The sequence below is a fragment of the Callorhinus ursinus genome, unplaced genomic scaffold (genome assembly GCF_003265705.2).
Source record: "Callorhinus ursinus isolate GAN/ISIS: 27379988/994484 unplaced genomic scaffold, GSC_fseal_2.0 scaffold10, whole genome shotgun sequence".
NCBI lineage: Eukaryota > Metazoa > Chordata > Mammalia > Carnivora > Otariidae > Callorhinus > Callorhinus ursinus.
The window spans coordinates 26763518-26782749 of record NW_027397072.1 but is presented as its reverse complement, the minus strand read 5'-3'; the positions used below and the strand labels follow the sequence as shown (position 1 = coordinate 26782749).

Sequence of the window (19232 nt, the reverse complement as noted above, 5' to 3'; positions counted from 1 at the left end):
CCGCTTCATCAAATGGTCCACCAAAGAGGAATAATTATTAGACTTACTGAAGCAGTGATATTGTACTTGTACTTTTTGGGTCATTAAAGTAATTTTCAATATTAACCATATGGAGTTTAGCCCTTTACTCACTTTAAAATCCAAAGCTTGAATAATACTTATGAGGAAATGAATTAAGGCACCAGAAACACATAAGAGACATAAACAATCCAAAAGAAATGTCATCTTACTACCACAAAATTTAAAAATCTTTTGCCCAGTCTGAGTTTTCAGTATCTTTTTTATTTTGATACTAGGGGCCTCAAAAACCAGATATAAAAATAATGGAGATGAGAACAAAATAAAAATGACTATGACCACCTTTTTCAGTATCATGTAGGAAGCCTTAGAAAGCACAAAAGAGCAAGAAAAAGTAAATTTTATAATGATTAGGAAAACACTAAAGAAAAACTCCTAACAGATGCCATGATTGTGTCCATAAAAAGTCCTTAAGAATCTACAAACTATAAGAATTAGTAAGCTAATATAGCAGTATCAGCACATATGAGATTAATATGCACAAATCAATTATATTTCTATACACCACCAACCAAAAAAATGGAAATAAAATTCAGAAAAATATCACTTATAATAGCATTAAAAAAATCACATAGCTAGGGATTAATCTAAAAAAGATGTGCAAAACAGCAACAGTGAAAACTAAAAAACATCTCATGGAGTAACTGAAGACCTAAATATACTAAATACACCATGTTAATGAAGTAAAAGGCTTAATATTTTTTTTTAATTTTATTTATTTATTTGACAGAGACAGACAGCGAGAGAAGGAACACAAGCAGGGGGAGTGGGAGAGGGAGAAGCCGGCTTCCTGCTGAGCAGGGAGCCCGATGCAGGGCTCGATCCCAGGACCCTGGGATCATGACCTGAGCCGAAGGCAGACGCTTAATGACTGAGCCACCCAGGTACCCCATAAAAGGCTTAATAGTCAGATGTCAATTTCCCCGAACTGATTTATATTCAAATTCTAAAAAAAAAAATAATACTAATAAGCTTTTTGGTGTATAAATTGTCAAGCTGATTCGAAAATTTAAATGGAAATAGAGATCTAATGTACAGCATCCTGATAATTAATAATGCTGTATTATACACCTGAAAGTTGCTAAGAGTAGTCTTAAATGTTTTCTCCACAGAAAAAGAACAGGTAATTACATGACAGGACAGAGGTATTAGCTAATACTATAGTGGTAATCATTTTATAATATATAAATGTATCAAACCAATACATTGTACACCTTAAACTTGCTCAATATTGTATGTCAATTATATCTCAATAAAACTGGAGAAAAATGGAAATAAAAAAGACATAGAAGCTTTAAGAAAAACAAAAAGAAGAAAAGTGGTGGATTCCACTTCTAAGTATATACTCAAGAACTGAAAACACAAAAATGTACACAAATATGCTGCATGGCAGTATTTTTCTTAACAGACAAAAAGAAGTAACAACCCAAATGCCTGCTAACTTCTCAGCAGATAAACAAAAGGAGGTATATACAAGTTGTTTTAAAAGTGGTACATCCATACAATGGAATACTATTTAGTCATAAAAAGAAATGATGTACTGATACATGCTAAGTGGATGAAACATGAAAACATATTAAGTGAAAGAAGCCAGACAAAAGGGCCACAAACTATATGATTCCACATTTATATCAAATGTATGGGGTAGGCAAATCCATAGAAAAACAACACAGATTCGTGACAGCCAGGTGATGACAGGGAAAGGGAAACTGGGAATGACTGCTAATGACTATGCAATCTCTTTTGTGGAGTAATGGAAATATTCTGGAATTACACTGATAATGACACTGCACAACAAGCTTTATATCAATCTTTAAAATCTACCAAAAAAGAAGGAAAAAAAAAAAAAAACCCTGGCGAATGTATACTATAAGATTTCAAGGCTTAATATAAAGTTGTAATAATGAAGACAATTAGGTACTGGCATAAGGCTAGACAAATTGAACAATGGAAAAAAACAGACCCGCGCCAACAGCAGAGACATGATTTCTAGCAGAGGTAACACTGCAGTAGAGTGTTAAGAAGGGTGTTTTTTCCCCATAAATAATTACATAGAAGATAGAATTAGTAAACCAACATGAATTAGAAAAAATACCCATACACAGTAAAAGGAGAGATTAAAAAAATGAGAATTATATCATTTATACTGATGAGGTGTAACACACATGGAACTGCTATGGTGGTAATCACTCTATAATATATAAATGCATCAAACCAATAAATTATACACCTTAAACACACATGAAAATTAGAAATACAAAAAGAGTGAAGATAGAAAACAAGCCAGAAACAATGTTTGCACAGTTAATGGCTGAGATATTTCTAAAGCTGAAAGAAGGTATTAAGTAAGAATTCAAGAAGCCTTATGAATCCTGAGCAGGATAAATACAAATGAAACGGGATACAGCAACATCATAGAAAAATGCTAAAAAAGGGGTGGGGGAGGGACGCCTGGGTGGCTCAGTCAGTTAAGCATCTGCTTGTGGCTCAGGTCATGATCTCAGGGTCCTGGGATGGAGTCCCACATCAGGCTCCTGCTCAGCAGGAAGCCTGCTTCTCCCTCTCCTTCTCCCTCTGCCACTTCCCCTACTTGTGCACTCTCTCTCTCTCTCTGACAAATGAATGAATGAATAAAACCTTTAAAATTAAAAAAGGGGCGGTGGGGGAAAGTAGAAGAAGACAATATGAATGAATCTCAAAAACAGCTTGAGAACTTACAGTTACCTTAAAAGAGGAATTATAAGACCAACATGTAAGGTCTAACAAACACAGTGTAAGCTAAAATATAATCTTTAAATCACTAAGAGAAATAATAGCTAGAATTTTTGTCAAAATACACTTCAAGAATGAAGAGGACACCTCTAAATCTAATAAGCCAAATGTAAAATGTATTGTTATGACAGTCAGGCAAATTTAATTATGTATGAGAAACAGAGCATAACATGGAACTGATTATGCTAATTTATTTGGTTATGATAAAAATGCATCTGGATTAATTATAGTTTGTATTATGATAAAAAATGGCATCAGTTATTATAGAGAATATCCACATTGTTTAAGGTTATATATGTGTTTTATATATATATATATATATATAAAGGAAAAAAGATATACTATCTAGGATTCCTTTTTAAGTACTTCAACAAAGAAAAAGAAGAGTTAAAAGAAATGTGAAAAATATCAATAATATCGGAATCTGGATAATGACTGTGTAGTTCGTTCATCTAATTATTTTAAATGAAAATTTCCCCCCAAAAGCTAAGCTTATTCATCATCAGTAGACAAGAACAAAGAGAGAATTTACAGAATACTTTTCAAATAAAGAAAATCATACTTGATTTCAGTTCAAAAGCAAAGAAAGGAAAAGAGGATGAAATGGAATTATAAGATAAATCCAAATGAACACTGAATATAAAAAACTATAATAATGTATTTGGGAATAAAAATACACATAAAATTAAGGTATAAAATCACAACACCATCTAAATCAGGAAGGTGACAACTGTTCTAGATATTTGCACTGTATAGTACAAAAAGCAGTTGGACTTCTGAATACCAAAGGTATGTGTATATTATGATCCCTGGGATAACTGCTAAAAATAGTAAAAAGTAGAAAAATAGCCCAATAAAAATATAAAAACCCAAAAGAAGAAGGAAAGAGAAAAACATGTAACTGGCAAAAGGAGAAATCTAATGCTTGTATATTAAAAACATAGCAAATTTAAATACAGATACACTAGTAATTACATTAAATGTAAATAAATACTCCAACTGAAAGACAAAGTATCAGACCGGAATAAAAAAAAAACAACCATAGGGGTGCCTGGGTGACTCAGTCCTTAAGTGTCTGCCTTTGGCTCAGGTCATGGTCCCAGGGTCCTGGGATCGAGCCCTGCATCGGGCTCCCTGCTCAGCAGGAAGCCGGCTTCTCCCTCTCCCACTCCCCCTGCTTGTATTCCTGCTCCCACTCTCTCTGTCACTCTCACTCTCTGTCAAATACATAATTTTTTTTTTTAAAGGCAACTACAAGCTTTTACAAAGATGGCGCCGAAGGCTAAGAAGGAAGCCCCTGCCCCTCCCAAAGCCGAAGCCAAAGCAAAGGCTTTGAAGGCCAAGAAAGCGGTGCTGAAAGGCGTCCACAGTCACAAAAAAAAGAAAATCTGCACGTCACCTACGTTCCGACGACCCAAGACACTGCGTCTGCGGAGGCAGCCCAAATATCCTCGAAAGACCGCCCCCAGGAGAAACAAGCTTGATCACTATGCCATCAAGTTCCCCCTGACCGCTGAGTCAGCCATGAAGAAAATAGAAGACAACAACACACTTGTGTTCATTGTGGATGCCAAGGCCAATAAGCACCAGATCAAACAGGCTGTGAAGAAGCTCTACGACACTGACGTGGCCAAGGTCAACACCTTGATCAGGCCTGATGGAGAGAAGAAGGCATATGTTCGACTGGCTCCTGACTATGATGCTTTGGATGTTGCCAACAAAATTGGAATCATCTAAACTCAGTCCAGCTGGCTAAATCTAAATTAAACTTTTTTCACCAAAAAAAAAAAAGGCAACTACAAGCTGCTTATGAAAGAATAAATTCAAAGTAAAAAGAAGGAAACATGTTTATCATACAAATAGTAACCAAAAGAAAAAATGATAGAAAGTATATAAATATTAAACACAGTAACTTTAGGAAAAACAGCTAGCAGAAATAAAGAGATAATTCCTAATGATGAAAGATTAAATTCACAAGAAAGATACAAGCATTCTAAACTTGTATGGTAGTTTCAGAATACATAAAATAGAGACTGATGAAACTCAAATAGCCACCTCCACAGGTGCTGCAACAAGAATTTAACATACTGATCTTATGAACTAAAAGAAACCAAGGAGTTAATCCCAATAAAGACAGAGAATTTGAGGAACACAATTAGCAAATTTGCCTAAACGGACGGAGTACACTTCACCAACAAGTACAGAGTAAACATTATTGTCATGTATTCATGGAATATTTATAAAAACTGATCCTCTACAATTCCCAACACAGTGTACAAGACTGACAGAGTAATTTTTGACCTATAGCAATTTAAATAAAAATCAATAGCAAGGTAACTAGGAAATCCTCATACATTTGGAAATTAAGAAGTACATTTCTGTAACGTTACTTCCTAAAGTCGAATATACGGAAAACCTATGAAACAGCAAATCAACTTGTACATTCATATCCAAGAAAATAATATATCCAGTAGCACTAAAAGCATCACAGTGGAACAACCCAAATAGCAATCAATAGTACACTAATCAAGAGTAGACACATAGGGGCGTCTGGGTGGCTCAGTCGTTAAGCGTCTGCCTTTGGCTCAGGTCATGATCCCAGGGTCCTGGGATCGAGCCTCGCATTGCGCTCCCTGCTCCGCGGGAAACCTGCTTCTCCCTCTCCCACTCCCCCTGCTTGTGTTCCCTCTCTCGCTGTGTCTCTCTCTGTCAAATAAATAAAATCTAAAAAAAATAAAGAGTAAACACATAAATTTTGTTTTATGCAGACAAGAGAATCTTAAATAGCAATGAAAAAGAACCAAGTAGCTGCATGCACTGATACAGATGAATTTAACAATAACAACACTGAACAGAAGGCAGATCAAAAAATACATAAAAACAAATTTATATTATAAAGGCTCTAGTCAACCAGCGATCAGAAATGCATAATTAAGTGATTATACAATGAAACAAACAAAAACCAAGAAATGATTACTCTAAAAGTTAGGACAATGTTTACCTTTTAGAGAGTGAGAGAGAAATAAGTGGAAGGGGACATGAAGATACCATTTAGAGGGCTGGATATATTATTTTTTGATTTGGTGGTCACATGGACAGTTTGTTTTGTCATAAACTGCTGGTTATACAATTGTTTTCTGCATTTTTTCATAAGAGCATCATATTTCACAATTAACATGTTTCAAAAAAAGTAAATAAGAAGTTGAGAGACTGTAGTCACCTTTAAGCACCTTATGACCACCAGTCAAGACTTTGCCCTAACATTTAATAAAAATTCCTCTGCTGGTGGTGGTTTCATTTATGGGCAAAATACAGATAATGATTACTTGTATAGGCACACTATCTTTGGAAATTAAAGAAACTGGTTCCAGGGACGCCTGCCTGGGTGGCTCAGTTGGTTAAGCGACTGCCTTCGGCTCAGGTCATGATCCTGGAGTCCCGGGATCAAGTCCGGCATCGGGCTCCCTGCTCAGCAGAGTCTGCTTCTCCCTCTGACCCTTCCCCCCCTCATGTGCGCTCTCTCTCTCTCATTCTCTCTCTCTCAAATAAATAAATAAATAACATCTTTTAAAAAAATGATACTGGTTCCATTGCTTGCTTTATAGGAGAGGAAAGGGAGTGTGAAGAATACTTCTCTTTTTCGAACCTACTCTTACATCTGTTATAAAATCTCATACCTTCTAAAAGCATTACTTACTCAAACACATTAATTTTAGACCCTTAATTTCAAAACAGTTCCAAGAAAGAGTGTGATTTGTAACAAAAGAGTTCTCTGAAAATTCAATTTCTTATCACGTATTTTTCTATTCCAGTGTACATGTATGTCTCTACAAAATGACTATAACAATCCAAGAAAACAAACACAAAACTTCATCCTTTTGGCATCCCTATATAAGAGAAAGATTAGATTTTAATTGAAAACTTCATGTAAATTACATAAGCCAAAGATTTCACTTAGTGGTTACTTCCACGATCAGAAGACATAAGATGATTCTGAATTTAAAAAGGCACTTGAAGAACTGGTAATTTCCTTTTAAAACCCTTCTTAAGGGGCACCTGGATGGCTCAGATGGTTAAGCGTCTGCCTTCGGCTCAGATCATGATCCCAGTGTCCTGGGATCGAGCCCCACATCGGGCTCCCTGCTAAGCAGGGAGCCTGCTTCTCTCTCTCCCTCTGCCTGAGGCTCCCCCTGCTTGTGCTCTCTGTCAAATAAATAATATCTTAAAAAAAAAATCCTTAAGATTAAATTTTTTGTAGCTTCTCAAACTGTTTTTACTTTCTGTTACACTGCTGATGAAAACAAAAAGAAATCCACAAAGCACAAAACCACCAAGAGCTGAATTCACTCAAGGCAATATTCACACTCTTCTGTGACTGTAAGATAAAGATAAAACCATATCCAATGTTTTTAATTATAAAAATTTCAATTATTTGCACCAGGACAGAAGTATAAATATTGATCCTATGATGTAAAGGGAAAAAAATCACAGAAAAGAAGGTATATAAAAAAACAAAGTTCCCACTGATTCATTTAAAACACCAATAATATGACATATTCAACACTTTCAAATATTGGTTCATATATCTGAAGTTGCTTTAAAATATCTAGAAAAATAATATTCCCTCTTCACTCTTCTCAGCCTTCTCAAAGATACTATATACTGTGAGCTTTAAATATTCCATTAGTTTTAAATGTAAGAAATAACATTATGATGCCAAAACTACACATAAGGCTGGCCAACAGTTGAGGAGAGTTGAGGCTAGGTAAAGGAAATGTAGTCTATCATACTTTTCCCTTTACTTTTGTTATGTTTGATATTTTCCAAATTAAAAGGCTTCAAAAAATGTACACACATAAAAACAAATGGATTTAAGACTGTTTTAGAAGGTAGGAAAAAAACTATAAATTGCTTATGATTTTCCCCCGTATTAATAAGCTTCTATTTAACATAACACCAAAGGAAATTACATATAATATAAACTGATATTTAAGTACTTAAAATCACTTTGATTTCACTTCTGCATAAAACGTATGATAGAAAGAGTGAATAATAAAAGAAGGTATATACCAGTAAACGTACTTGCATCATCCCTTTCTATTCTGGTGCCATCACTAGTTGACACACAAGTAAAGTGCAGGGGTTCAACTTCTAGAAGTCCAGTGAGAGATGTGAAACTACCTTCGGCAGCTGTGCAACTACTGACCTTTCCATTTCCTGTTAAAGAGACAAGTTTTATGCTATGTAAATTAATTTTTAAAAGGCAATAGTCATATGGAAAATCATAACTGCTACTTCAATTTCCATTAGAGAAGATAAACAAACACACAACCCTTATACAGTGCTTCCACAAAGGACATGGGATAAAGAAAACTAACAAACAGAAGATACTTGTTTCCAAGCTGCAAAAGCAGAGTTGCATAAAAGCAACTTAGTGGCCATTCACATTAATGTGAAATAATAACAAGTGATCTGGATTTTAAATGAGGAAAAAAGAATGAAATAAGGTAAAAAAAAATGAAAATAAATAACAAATAAGTCAAATCAAAAAATGGGCAGAAGACATGAACAGACACTTCTCTGAAGAAGACATACAAATGGCTAACAGATACATGAAAAAATGTTCATCATCATTAGCCATCAGGGAAATTCAAATCAAAACCACATTGAGATACCACCTTACACCAGTTAGAATGGCAAAAATTGACATTTTTGTCAATTTTGTGACAAACAACAAATGTTGGAGAGGTTGTGGAGAAAGGGGAACCCTCTCACACTGTTGGTGGGAATGCAAGTTGGTACAGCCACTTTGGAAAACAGGGTGGAGGTGCCTCAAAAAAATTAAAAATAGAGCTACCCTATGATTCAGCAATTGCACTCCTGGGTATTTACCCCAAAGACACAGATGTAGTGAAAAGAAGGGCCATATGCACCCCAATGTTCATAGCGGCAATGTCCGCAATAGCCAAACTGTGGAAGGAGCTGAGATGCTGTTCAACAGACGAATGGATAAAGAAGATGGGGTCCATATATACAATGGAATATTACTCAGCCATCAGAAAGGATGAACACCCAACTTTTACATCCACATGGATGGAACTGGAGGAGATTATGCTAAGTGAAATAAGTCCAGCAGAGAAAGTCAATTATCATATGGTTTCACTTATTCATGGAACATAAGGAATGTCATGGAGGACATTAGGAGAAGGAAGGGAAAAATGAAGGGGGGGAAATCGGAGGGAGAGAGGAACCATGAGAGACTATGGACTCTAAGAAACAAACAGGGTTCTAGAGGGGAGGGGGGAGGGGGGATGGGTTAGTCCGGTGATGGGTATTAAGGAGGCACGTACTGCATGGAGCACTGGGTGTTATACGGAAACAATGGATCGTGGGTCACCACATCAAAAACTAATGATGTATTGTATGGTGACTAACATAACATAATAAAATTTAAAAAAAAAGCAGAGTTGCATAAAAGCAACTCAGTGGCCATTCACATTAATATGAAACAGTAACAAGTGATTTAGATTTTAAATGAGGAAAAAATAATGAACCAGCTAATATTAGCTATTACACAATCTGTTAAGAATGCATAAAATCAGAATACATTATTTCACATCAACTGTGTAAATATGACACCAAGTAAAAACTGAAGAAACATTCTAAAATATTACCAAGATTTATCTATAAATACATCTTTGTATTTTGTATATATTATCAATTTTAGAACGAGGCCTACTACATTATAATCATGAAAATACATCTGACCCTTGAACAATGCTGAGGCTGGGGTGCCAGCCAAGCTCACAGGCAAAAATCCACATATAACTTTTGACACCCCCAAAACTTAACTACTTCTATCCTACTGTTGACCAGAAGCCTTACAGATAACAGTTGATTAGCATATAATTTTCATGTTATATGTATTATACACTTTATTCTTACAATAAAGCTAGAGAAAAGAAAATGTTAGTAAGAAAATCATAAAGTGAAAATACTTTTAAGTACTGTACTCTATTTATCGAAAATAATTCCACATATAAGTGGACCCGCACAGTTCAAACCCATGTAGTTTAAGTTAGCCTATGTAGTTGAAAAGAATTAAAATAATTCACATGATCACAAGTATGTGAACTGTAAAACCACAGCAAGACGACAAGACAGAAGAACACAAAAGAATTAAAAGTGTTATGTGGTATGGGGGAAAGGGGTTATTATCGGTACTGTCCCAATTTTCTGGAATTAGCAATGCTTTAAACAGAATTCTTTAATAGATAAAATTAAACAAAAACCAAAGATGGAAAGAATGGGGAGATACAAAACTATCAACATCTGAAGGACTAAATTAAATGCAAGACTAAATTGTCATAACATCTCCCACTTTTCATGCACAACATAGGACCTGACACATGTTAAAAAAAAAAAAGTATTTATTGAGCACTTAATACTAGACATGAGAAATACACGAGAAAAGGACAGGCCCCAGTTCTCATTAAACACCTACTCTGTGTTATAGGTTACTAGGCACTAAACTAATCATACATCTGAACTTTAAAAAAAAAAGTGCTTACCCTACAATCTAGCATTTGCAGTACAAAGTATTTACCCAAAGAATACAAAAATACTAATTCAAAGGATACACACACCCCAATGTCTATAGCAGATTATCTACAATAGCCAAATTATGGAAAGATCCCAAATGTCCACCGACTGATGAATGGATAAAGATATGGTGTAAACAATGGAGTATTAGACATAAAAAAGAATGAGATCTTGCCATTTACAACGACATGGATGGAGCTAGAGAGTATTATGTTAAGTGAAGTCAGTCAGTCAGAGAAAGACAAATATCATAATTTCACTCATGTGGAATTTAAGAAACAAAGCAAATGAACACGGTGGGGGGAAAAAGAGAGAGGCAAACCTAGAAACAGACTCTAAGAGAACAAACTCACGGTTACCATATGGGAGGTGTGGGGGGGAGATGGGTTAAATAGGTGTCGGGGATCAAGGAGGGCACTTGTGATGAGTACCAGGTGTTTTAAGTAAGTGTTGAGTCACTAACTTGTACATCTGAAACTAATATTACACTGTATGTTAACTAATTGGAATTTAAATAAAAACTAAAAAAAAAAAGTGCTATGTTTTACTTAAAAGGAGTTCAAAGGACTAGTAAGTCCAGGGGAAATCAGTCTAAGCCAAGGAGTAATAAAATACTTTCATGATGAGGTGATGAGATTTATGGGAAGAATGACATTTTTACGTACTTATTCCAAGCAGGGGAAACCTGGCAAAAGAAACAACATGAGTGAAATCTCTCCAGTAGGAAGAAGTATGGCACATTGGAGGAACTAAAGGAACAAGGTGGCTGGAGGAACATTTCTCAATCCAAACACCCCTCTCTATATCTTTAAAATGATTAAGAACTCGCAGTTCTTGGTCAGGTGCAAGCGAGCGAGAAGGCAGTTGGCTGCGAGAGTAAAGCAATGCCTAAATCAAAGGAACTTGTTTCTTCAAGCTCTTCTGGCAGCGATTCTGACAGTGAGGCTGACAAAAAGTTTAAGCGGAAAAAGCAAGTTGCTCCAGAACAATCTGTGAAGAAGCCAGACTGGTGACACTTCAAGAGCCTGGTCATCCTCTGAGCAGAGCGGCAGGGGCAGCAGTGGGAACATGCTCCAGACTGGGAAAGTGAGCTACACAGTGCTCGCGACTTTAAAGGGAAAGTCCTAATTGATATTAGAGAATATCGGATGGATCCAGAAGGTGAAATGAAACCTGGAAGAAAAGGTTTTTCTTTAAATCCCAAGCATGGCAGCCAGTGGAAGGAACAGATTGCGGACACTGATGACACAGTAAGAAAGCTGTAAAATCAGAGCCACACGAGACCTGTACTGTTCTAGTTGTTTTAGTCTTTTTACATTGGCTTTTGTATACTCTGGTTTCTCTTCAGATCGTATAAATCTTTCGCCTTTTACATTGGCTTTTGTTTTCTAAATGTTGTTTTCCAAGCTATTGTATATTTGGATTGCAGAACAATTTGTGAGATGAATTTTTTTTATGTGCATTATTAAAAGTGTTCTAGGTGAAGCTAACTGTCAACTTTATTAAGTAAGATTGCTTTGTGCCTGCCACCTAGTGTAAAATAAAATCAAGTAATAGAATCTTTAAAAAAAAAAATAAAATAAAATGATTAAGAACTCTTAAAGAACTTTCATCTATGTTGGTTGTAGACAGATATTCATCATAGCAGAAATCTTAGGATGAGAATAACTCAGGTAATAAGTTCATTAGATAGAAATAGAATACCCTGATGAAAAATAACCATCTTCAGACAAAAATAACTTTATGAGAGTGGCAATGTTTTACATTTTTGCAAAACTCTAAAATCTGGCTTATCGGGATGCCTGGGTGGCTCAGCCGTTAAGCATCTGCCTTCAGCTCAGGTCATGATCCCAGGGTCCTGGGACTGAGCCCCGCATCGGGCTCCCTGCTCAGAGGGAAGCCTGCTTCTCCCTCTCCCACTCCCCCTGCTTGTGTTCCCTCTCTCGCTGTGTCTGTCTCTGTCAAATGAATGAATGAATGAATGAATGAATAAATACATCAACAAATAATCTGGCTTATCAAAGAGGGTAATTGTATTGTCCTATCCATCTCCACATTGTGTGTTGCAGGATGTTGTTTTGGGAGAGCTTTACAAAAAAAATCTGGCCTATCACAGATATGCAGTTGGAAAAGGAATATTTTAATAGTCTTACATATTCAAAAACTTTGGCAAGTGCTAATATTTTTTTTGAAGATTATTTGCAATCTGGTATCTGAAATCTTTTGTTGTTTTTTTTTTAAAAGTAGGCTCCACACAGTTCAAGCCACTGCAAGGCTTGAACTCACAACACCGAGATCGAGACCAGAGCTGAGACCAAGTAGCTGGACACTTAACTGACTGAACCATCCAGGCGTCCCTGGTCTCTGGAATCTTACAGATGAACTTCTCAAACTCTATAACGTTATTATTAATTGGACTTCCTGTACTTTTAAGGAATCTCTTACCTACTTGGAAAATACTGGTTGACGACTATATACATATGTTAACACATTTCATTATATATATCAGAAAATGACATTCAGTAATATCAACATAGGCCATCAGAAAAGTTGTTATATACTGGGAAGCTATCAAGCTTACTAGATGAAGCAAGTTCTCCAAAATTCTAATTTTTGCTTAAAAGCTCTTTTAACTCTGGCAAGAAACACTATCAATTGGATGGACAGTGAAAGGCTTTTCCTATTCATTTTTAAAAAAATCCCAACCAAACAATGAAGTATGAATAAACATATTTTGCAGATCAGTCATTCCTGCAATAAAAATGGTTTTCCATAAAATAAGCAACTAGTTCAGCTTGTAACTCAAACTGCCGAAGTGTGTTTCCTTAAAACAACCATGGTATTTCAGTATGAAGCAAAAGTGCTTCATGCCTATTTCCCATTTCATCACAGAATACTCTAAACATGACTATCAATAGGTTCAAAACTTAATAAAATTAATAGTTTTACTGCCTCATCAGGGACATTTTAAAGTGAAACTGGCATATTTTTCATTGCCAAGGACAGAGTAGAGAACATCACACTTTTGCACAATTAGTGTAAATGTCAATGCAGTGAAAAAGGCAAATAATATTGTTCTATCATGAAGATAGTTGACCCATGATTCCCTGAAAGTATCTCAGAGATCCTGAGTGGGTCTACGTACCACACTTTGAGAATCACTAGACCAGAGAGAGGAGACTAACAGAGGCAATGGTCCTAGATTAGGTGTCAAGGGAAAGAGAGCCAGATCATGTAAGATTTTATATGCTGAAACAGAGATTTTGGACTGCAGGATAAAGCAAAGACATGAAAAGTATTTTAAGGAGAGAGGTAAAATGATCAGGTTTGCATCCAAAAATGATGGCACTCACTGCAGTGTGGAGAATGTACACAAGTGAAGCAAGAGCAAGGCAAAAAGACCAGTTAGAATGCTATTACTGTAGTCCAGATTCAAGATGACTGGCTTTCCTATAATCATGTGATCATGGGAGGTAAGAGAATAGATTTGAAATATATGATGGTGTAAAAAGAGATAGGATCTGTTGACAGCTTCAATGTGGAGGCTGAGAAGGAGGTATCAAAGATGAAATTCAGATTTCTGATGTGCGCCAGTGATGCCATTAACTGAGAAAAGGAACACCACACAAGGATTAATGGTGAAAAATAAAATGAGACATTCAGATGGAGACTTATGTCATGATTTCTAAGTCTCTTCTTTACTGAGTGTGCAGCTCTCGTGTATTTAACTCCCTGGCCTGACCTGAGCTTTATGGTCTTTTCCTTATACTCTCTCCATAATGAATCTCATTCCATCCTAAGGTATACAGAAGGCATCCATTTACTGAGTTCTAACCTCTCCTCTGACTTCCACTCATAAACTGATGTCACTTGGGACAGAGAGATCAGCATAAAGTAGGCAGAGCCTAAGTCATCAAACAGAGGAGGTAACACATACCCACGGCAACATAAGCCATTAAAAATTAAGTAGCAGATTGGTAAGTATAGTATGATCTCTTTCATTAAAAATGTTCATGAATATGTGTAGCACACAAGTCTAAACAGCTAAACATCCTGTTAACAAAGGTAATCTAAGAGGGTGGAAAGGTTGTAATTAAGGCACTTTACATTTTATTTGTATTTCTGTATTTGATTTTTCCCTTTTGCTTTTTTTCACAATTCATAATTTACTTTAAAGTAAAAGAAAATGAAATTAACTCCCCAAATTGACTGCTACTTCATGTGATAATTATTGTATTATGTCAAAATTCTAACACCGTGGTTTATGGCAACACTTATAGTCAGTTCAGTAACATGGAAGAAAATAGTGCTCGTTGTTTTCATTAACAAAACTAGATAAACACCAAACTATAGTACCTGAAAAGGTTATACACTCAATCCTAAAATCATATTCTTGCAGAAATGTATACAAGAATACATATAACACTGTATAAAGTTTAACTGAGTATGCTAGTATCTAGATACAGAAAATTTTTTTCACCATCTTTACTTATTACTATATATTCATTTTACTTTCTGAAATATGAAATAAAACATTCTTTGATTTTGTGGACATGAAGGCATACCAAACAAAACAGAAAAGGCTACAATAATCACATTTTAAAGTCTCTTATCATTAAAGTTACACTGACATGCAATGAAACACACAAAAAAAACAAACAAAAAACAAATTTACAACCCTTCCAAAAATAACTTCAAAATTTTTTTTAAGGGAGAAGTTATGAAATAAGGGCAAACAGTTTCATGATTCACAGATGTTAAGGTTAAGTCCTGAAGAATTTTAGTTTTTCAAGACAGAACATAGTCACTACAATCTGTTAAGTCAATGGTAGCTTAAACCAAATATGTAAAAATCAGAAATTCCTTTAATAAAAGATGTTACTACCTGAAAGGACATCTGACAAATCAATTTCATCTGACTGGACACCAATGCTGCTGTTGTATACATTTTTACAAGAAGAACCGCTCATCTCCAAATCAAAAAGGACTGGATCAAATGGTGAGCTATATAATCCGTATCTGAAAAATAAAATAATGTCCTAACAATTTTCCTGTCAGCCATCTAATTAACAAATTACCTATTTATTTAGTTTTGAAAGCAGTTTGACACAGGGCAAAAGGAAACACTAACCAGATTTAACCCACTAAATTCAGTGAATCTCAATTGTGTTCCTCCAGAAACCTATACTCTAAAAGATGTGGCCCAGAGACTCAACAAATGTGATTCTAATAAACTGGTAGGTAATGAACCAAGACTGAATCTTTATCTGCAGACTGAAGCAAGGACATGATAACCAAGCACCCTTCCCTCAACTCCACTATTAATTACACTGATTCAGTAGAAAATACAAAGGCTTTGAGTAAAATTTTATCAAGATTTCTCATCTAAAAACATTACAAAATCATCATGTTAAATAAGAGAATACTTCTCACACTGAAGATCAGGCAAGACCTCAAATCTAACCTTCAGCTATTTATTACATTATGTTGAAATTTTAGAAAAATCAACCAGCAGATGAAGAGTACTGGTTAAGGCCAGTAAGTGATTTATATAACTCCAACCACAAAATTCAAACTATAGAGAAACAAATTATTTTAAATGTTTCTTCGATTAGCAAGAAATACCACTTTTAAGTGTTTACATAATTAGTCCTCTAAATAACCATTTTCAGGACCTTCAAAACTATAAAAGGAATTATTTCAGAGAAAATAGAGGAAAAGAAAACCTTAGGCTAATACTTTGAAAAAAGAAATGCATAAATATATTTCTGCAAGCAAATATATATAGAGAGAGAGTTCTGTGCAAAGCTGGTATCATATCCTGAAAGGCCCACTGTTAAGTCATTACGTATAATAAAATACCTTGTCTGAAGTAAAGCTTCCATTGGTGTTAGCCTGTCCTGTAACTGTTTGGACACAGCAGTAAGCAAAGATGCACAAGCTGTACTGCACCCAGCCAAATCTTCATCTTTAACATAATTCAGTAAGACAAAATACCAATAGACAGAACCTGAAAACAATAAAAACAAATCAATGTTTCTTTTCCTCCTCGTTCCCTAACAAAGAGAACTTCAGATTACGTATTTATCACTAAGTCCCCTTACAAAACAACCTCTAAAGAATGGACCAATTCCTTGAAGGGCACTAAGAGGACAGTGACAGAGAATTTGAAATATTTTTTTTAAGGAGTATATAAGTCAACCTAGTCATTTAGGTTCTCAGTAACTTGAGATGACTCTGAGGGACATTTTAGAATAGCTGGAAAAGTACAGAGATATCAGATCTTCCAAGCCATTCTTCCTGAAATACTGTTTGGTTTATACTAAAATTTTCAAAAACAATGGATGGCCATGAGGTACAAATAACACACGCTGCCAAGTGAATATAGTCGTCCTATACTGTCAGTTAGATAGATACAAACCCACATGGTTAAAAAACGATCATGATGTTAAGACTTTTTTAAAATATGAGATATCTAAGTACTAAGTACACCCCAGAATTTAAGCATCCTACCACTAAGAATATTCTCAAAAAACTATTTTAAACTCCAAGACTATTAGAGTATGCAATCAAGTCCAAAACTTTCTACTCTATAGAACAGAGAGTTAACAGTTCCACCCAGTTTATGTCCAAGGTAAACATAAACAGATTCTTTATGCAAATTAAGATTGATAAAATAACCATTTATCAACTAACTTTGAGCAGGCTCTTTTTCTACAATACCACAAAGATCATATCCTTGTGAAATATATAATCCTTGTTGAATAAGTTGATTATTTATTAAACAAAAGACTCTAAGAAATGTCTACAAAAAAATAACATTAGGTTTAGAAGGACAAATCAGTAGCTCTTTATAGAAACAACAAAACGGCATTGTATTTTTAAAATATTCATTACTTTATATATGTGCTATTTTAGGGGACTGCTTTGTAAAGTGCTACTTGATAACTACATTCACTCTTTTTTTTGCTTTTAAACACCACATTCACTCTTCAATGGCATTTCTATAGTCTTCAGGTGCTGGAAAAACCTACTGGCCCCTTATAGAGAGTTCTAGTTTGCCTACCAATCACACACAACACCTGCATGGAGCATTCTACTTATGTTACCTCTCTGGCTCTTGCTGGCACTAGCAAATTTGTGATATCTGATCTATAGTCAGTGAACAACCAAACAACTCAATGATTTTAATGAAATATAGAAAAAGCATGAATTAAGATGACTTGCTCTCTACTCAACTCTCTCACTTCTTCCAAGCTCTGCCCATCTAATAAATCACAATTTATCAATCCCTTAGAGAAGATACAGAAAAAAGGCGGAATAACCAAGGAAAAAAATACTTATAAAATAATCCCGAACATATTGTGAGATATTTCCTAGGACTACTGCTATTTGTGATTAAACTAATTTCACATACCACCAGTTGCCGCTGCAGGTAAAAATGACATATTATCAAGTAAGGCCTTCAATAGGACAGATCCAAATCCTGGTTGATATGGGTCACATTTGCCATTACTGAAAAAATTTAAAAGAAAATATGTAAATATATCACTCAATATCTAAATTCAATCCTAAACATGGTGTAGTACCTAAGAAAACCATTTAAAATGTATCATAGAGATTACCAAAAAAATCTGCCCTAAAGCCCTATATACACAAAGAAAGATAACAGGGACTGATTATATTAAGAGTCTTTGTAACGGTTTTCTTTACCAAAAAGGCTAACAAACACATATAGTCAATACTATTAGTTTTTAAACATTTACTAGATGGTTTAAGTCTCGGGGTCTAGAAAAAAGGTCTGCACAATGTTACAAATAAGCCTGGTAAGACTGTCATATAACAGGGAATAAGGCTTAGGAGAAGAATCCAAAGACAACCAGGGAAGATAAAAACAAAAGTGGGAGATGGGATCCCCTTACCAAACTCCCGATACTGCTACTAATAGGCAAAGAAGCCTAGTAGACTACTTTAATTAAGAGGCGCCTGGGTGGCTGTCAGTTAAGCATTCAACTCTTGATTTCGGCTCAGGTCACAATCTCAGGGTGGTGAGATCAAGTCCTGCGTGGGGCTCTGCACTTAGCAGGGAGTTGGCTTGAGATTCCCTCTCTCCCTCTCCCTCTGTCCCTTTCCCCGCTCACACATGCTTCTAAATAAATAAATAAATAAATAAATAGGGACGCCTGGTTGGCTCAGTCGACTAAGTGTCTGCCTTCAGTTCAGGTCATGATTCCAGGGTCCTGGGATCGAGTCCCGCATTAGGCTCCCGGCTCAGCGGGAAGCCTGCTTCTCCCCCTCTGCCTTGCCGCTCCCCCTGCTTGTGTTCCCTCTGTCTGTCAAATAAATAAATAAAATCTTAAAAAAAAAAAAAGTACATGTATATATATATAAATAAATAAAATCTTAAAAAAGGAAAGACTTTGCAAGATGACATTTTCTCCTAAAAACCTAAAATTCTTTCTTAGTATCTCAATAACTCTCTTCAACTTTTGAAAATACTCTTGTTATACATTCATTCGATAAGTATCAAATTACACTACAGACACAGCTATCACCTGCCAAACTGCAAGTGCACCTACAAACTGGACTTTCAACAACAAAAAAAACCACCAACCTAATGCACAAAGCTAGAAATCGAGCACACTTATGGGCTATGCTTCGTCCTGCCTCAAAGAAGCAGACACGCACGATGTCTGAAAGACATTTTCGTGTTTTTGAAAGCAGGCTCTCATTTCCCTCTTTGGAGCTGCAAAACAATAGCAGACATTTAGACTCATCTT

The 19232-nt window shown here is 35.5% G+C and overlaps 1 protein-coding gene and 2 pseudogenes across 12 annotated transcripts in view; 2 read left to right on the top strand and 1 right to left on the bottom strand.

Annotated features, from left to right (window-relative positions):
* Positions 1-19232, bottom strand: part of BIRC6 (baculoviral IAP repeat containing 6) — a 230257-nt gene that overhangs the window by 135230 nt on the left and 75795 nt on the right. For 9 of the 12 annotated variants that reach the window (XR_012379690.1, XM_073897238.1, XM_073897243.1 and 6 more), the window contains 5 exons: positions 19067-19198; positions 17870-17967; positions 16315-16462; positions 15338-15471; positions 7921-8067 (listed from right to left, as the gene is read on the bottom strand). Coding sequence is in view for 11 of the 12 variants with exons in the window: in XM_073897238.1 (XP_073753339.1) it covers positions 7921-8067; positions 15338-15471; positions 16315-16462; positions 17870-17967; positions 19067-19198 (659 nt within the window). In the remaining variant the exon portion in view is untranslated. The remainder of the gene's footprint in view (positions 1-7920; positions 8068-15337; positions 15472-16314; positions 16463-17869; positions 17968-19066; positions 19199-19232) is intronic. The other 3 variants (XM_073897241.1, XM_073897245.1, XM_025868025.2) reach the window with 1 other exon arrangement.
* On the top strand, positions 4099-4641 carry LOC112820927 (large ribosomal subunit protein uL23 pseudogene; annotated as a pseudogene).
* On the top strand, positions 11322-11724 carry LOC112820928 (activated RNA polymerase II transcriptional coactivator p15 pseudogene; annotated as a pseudogene).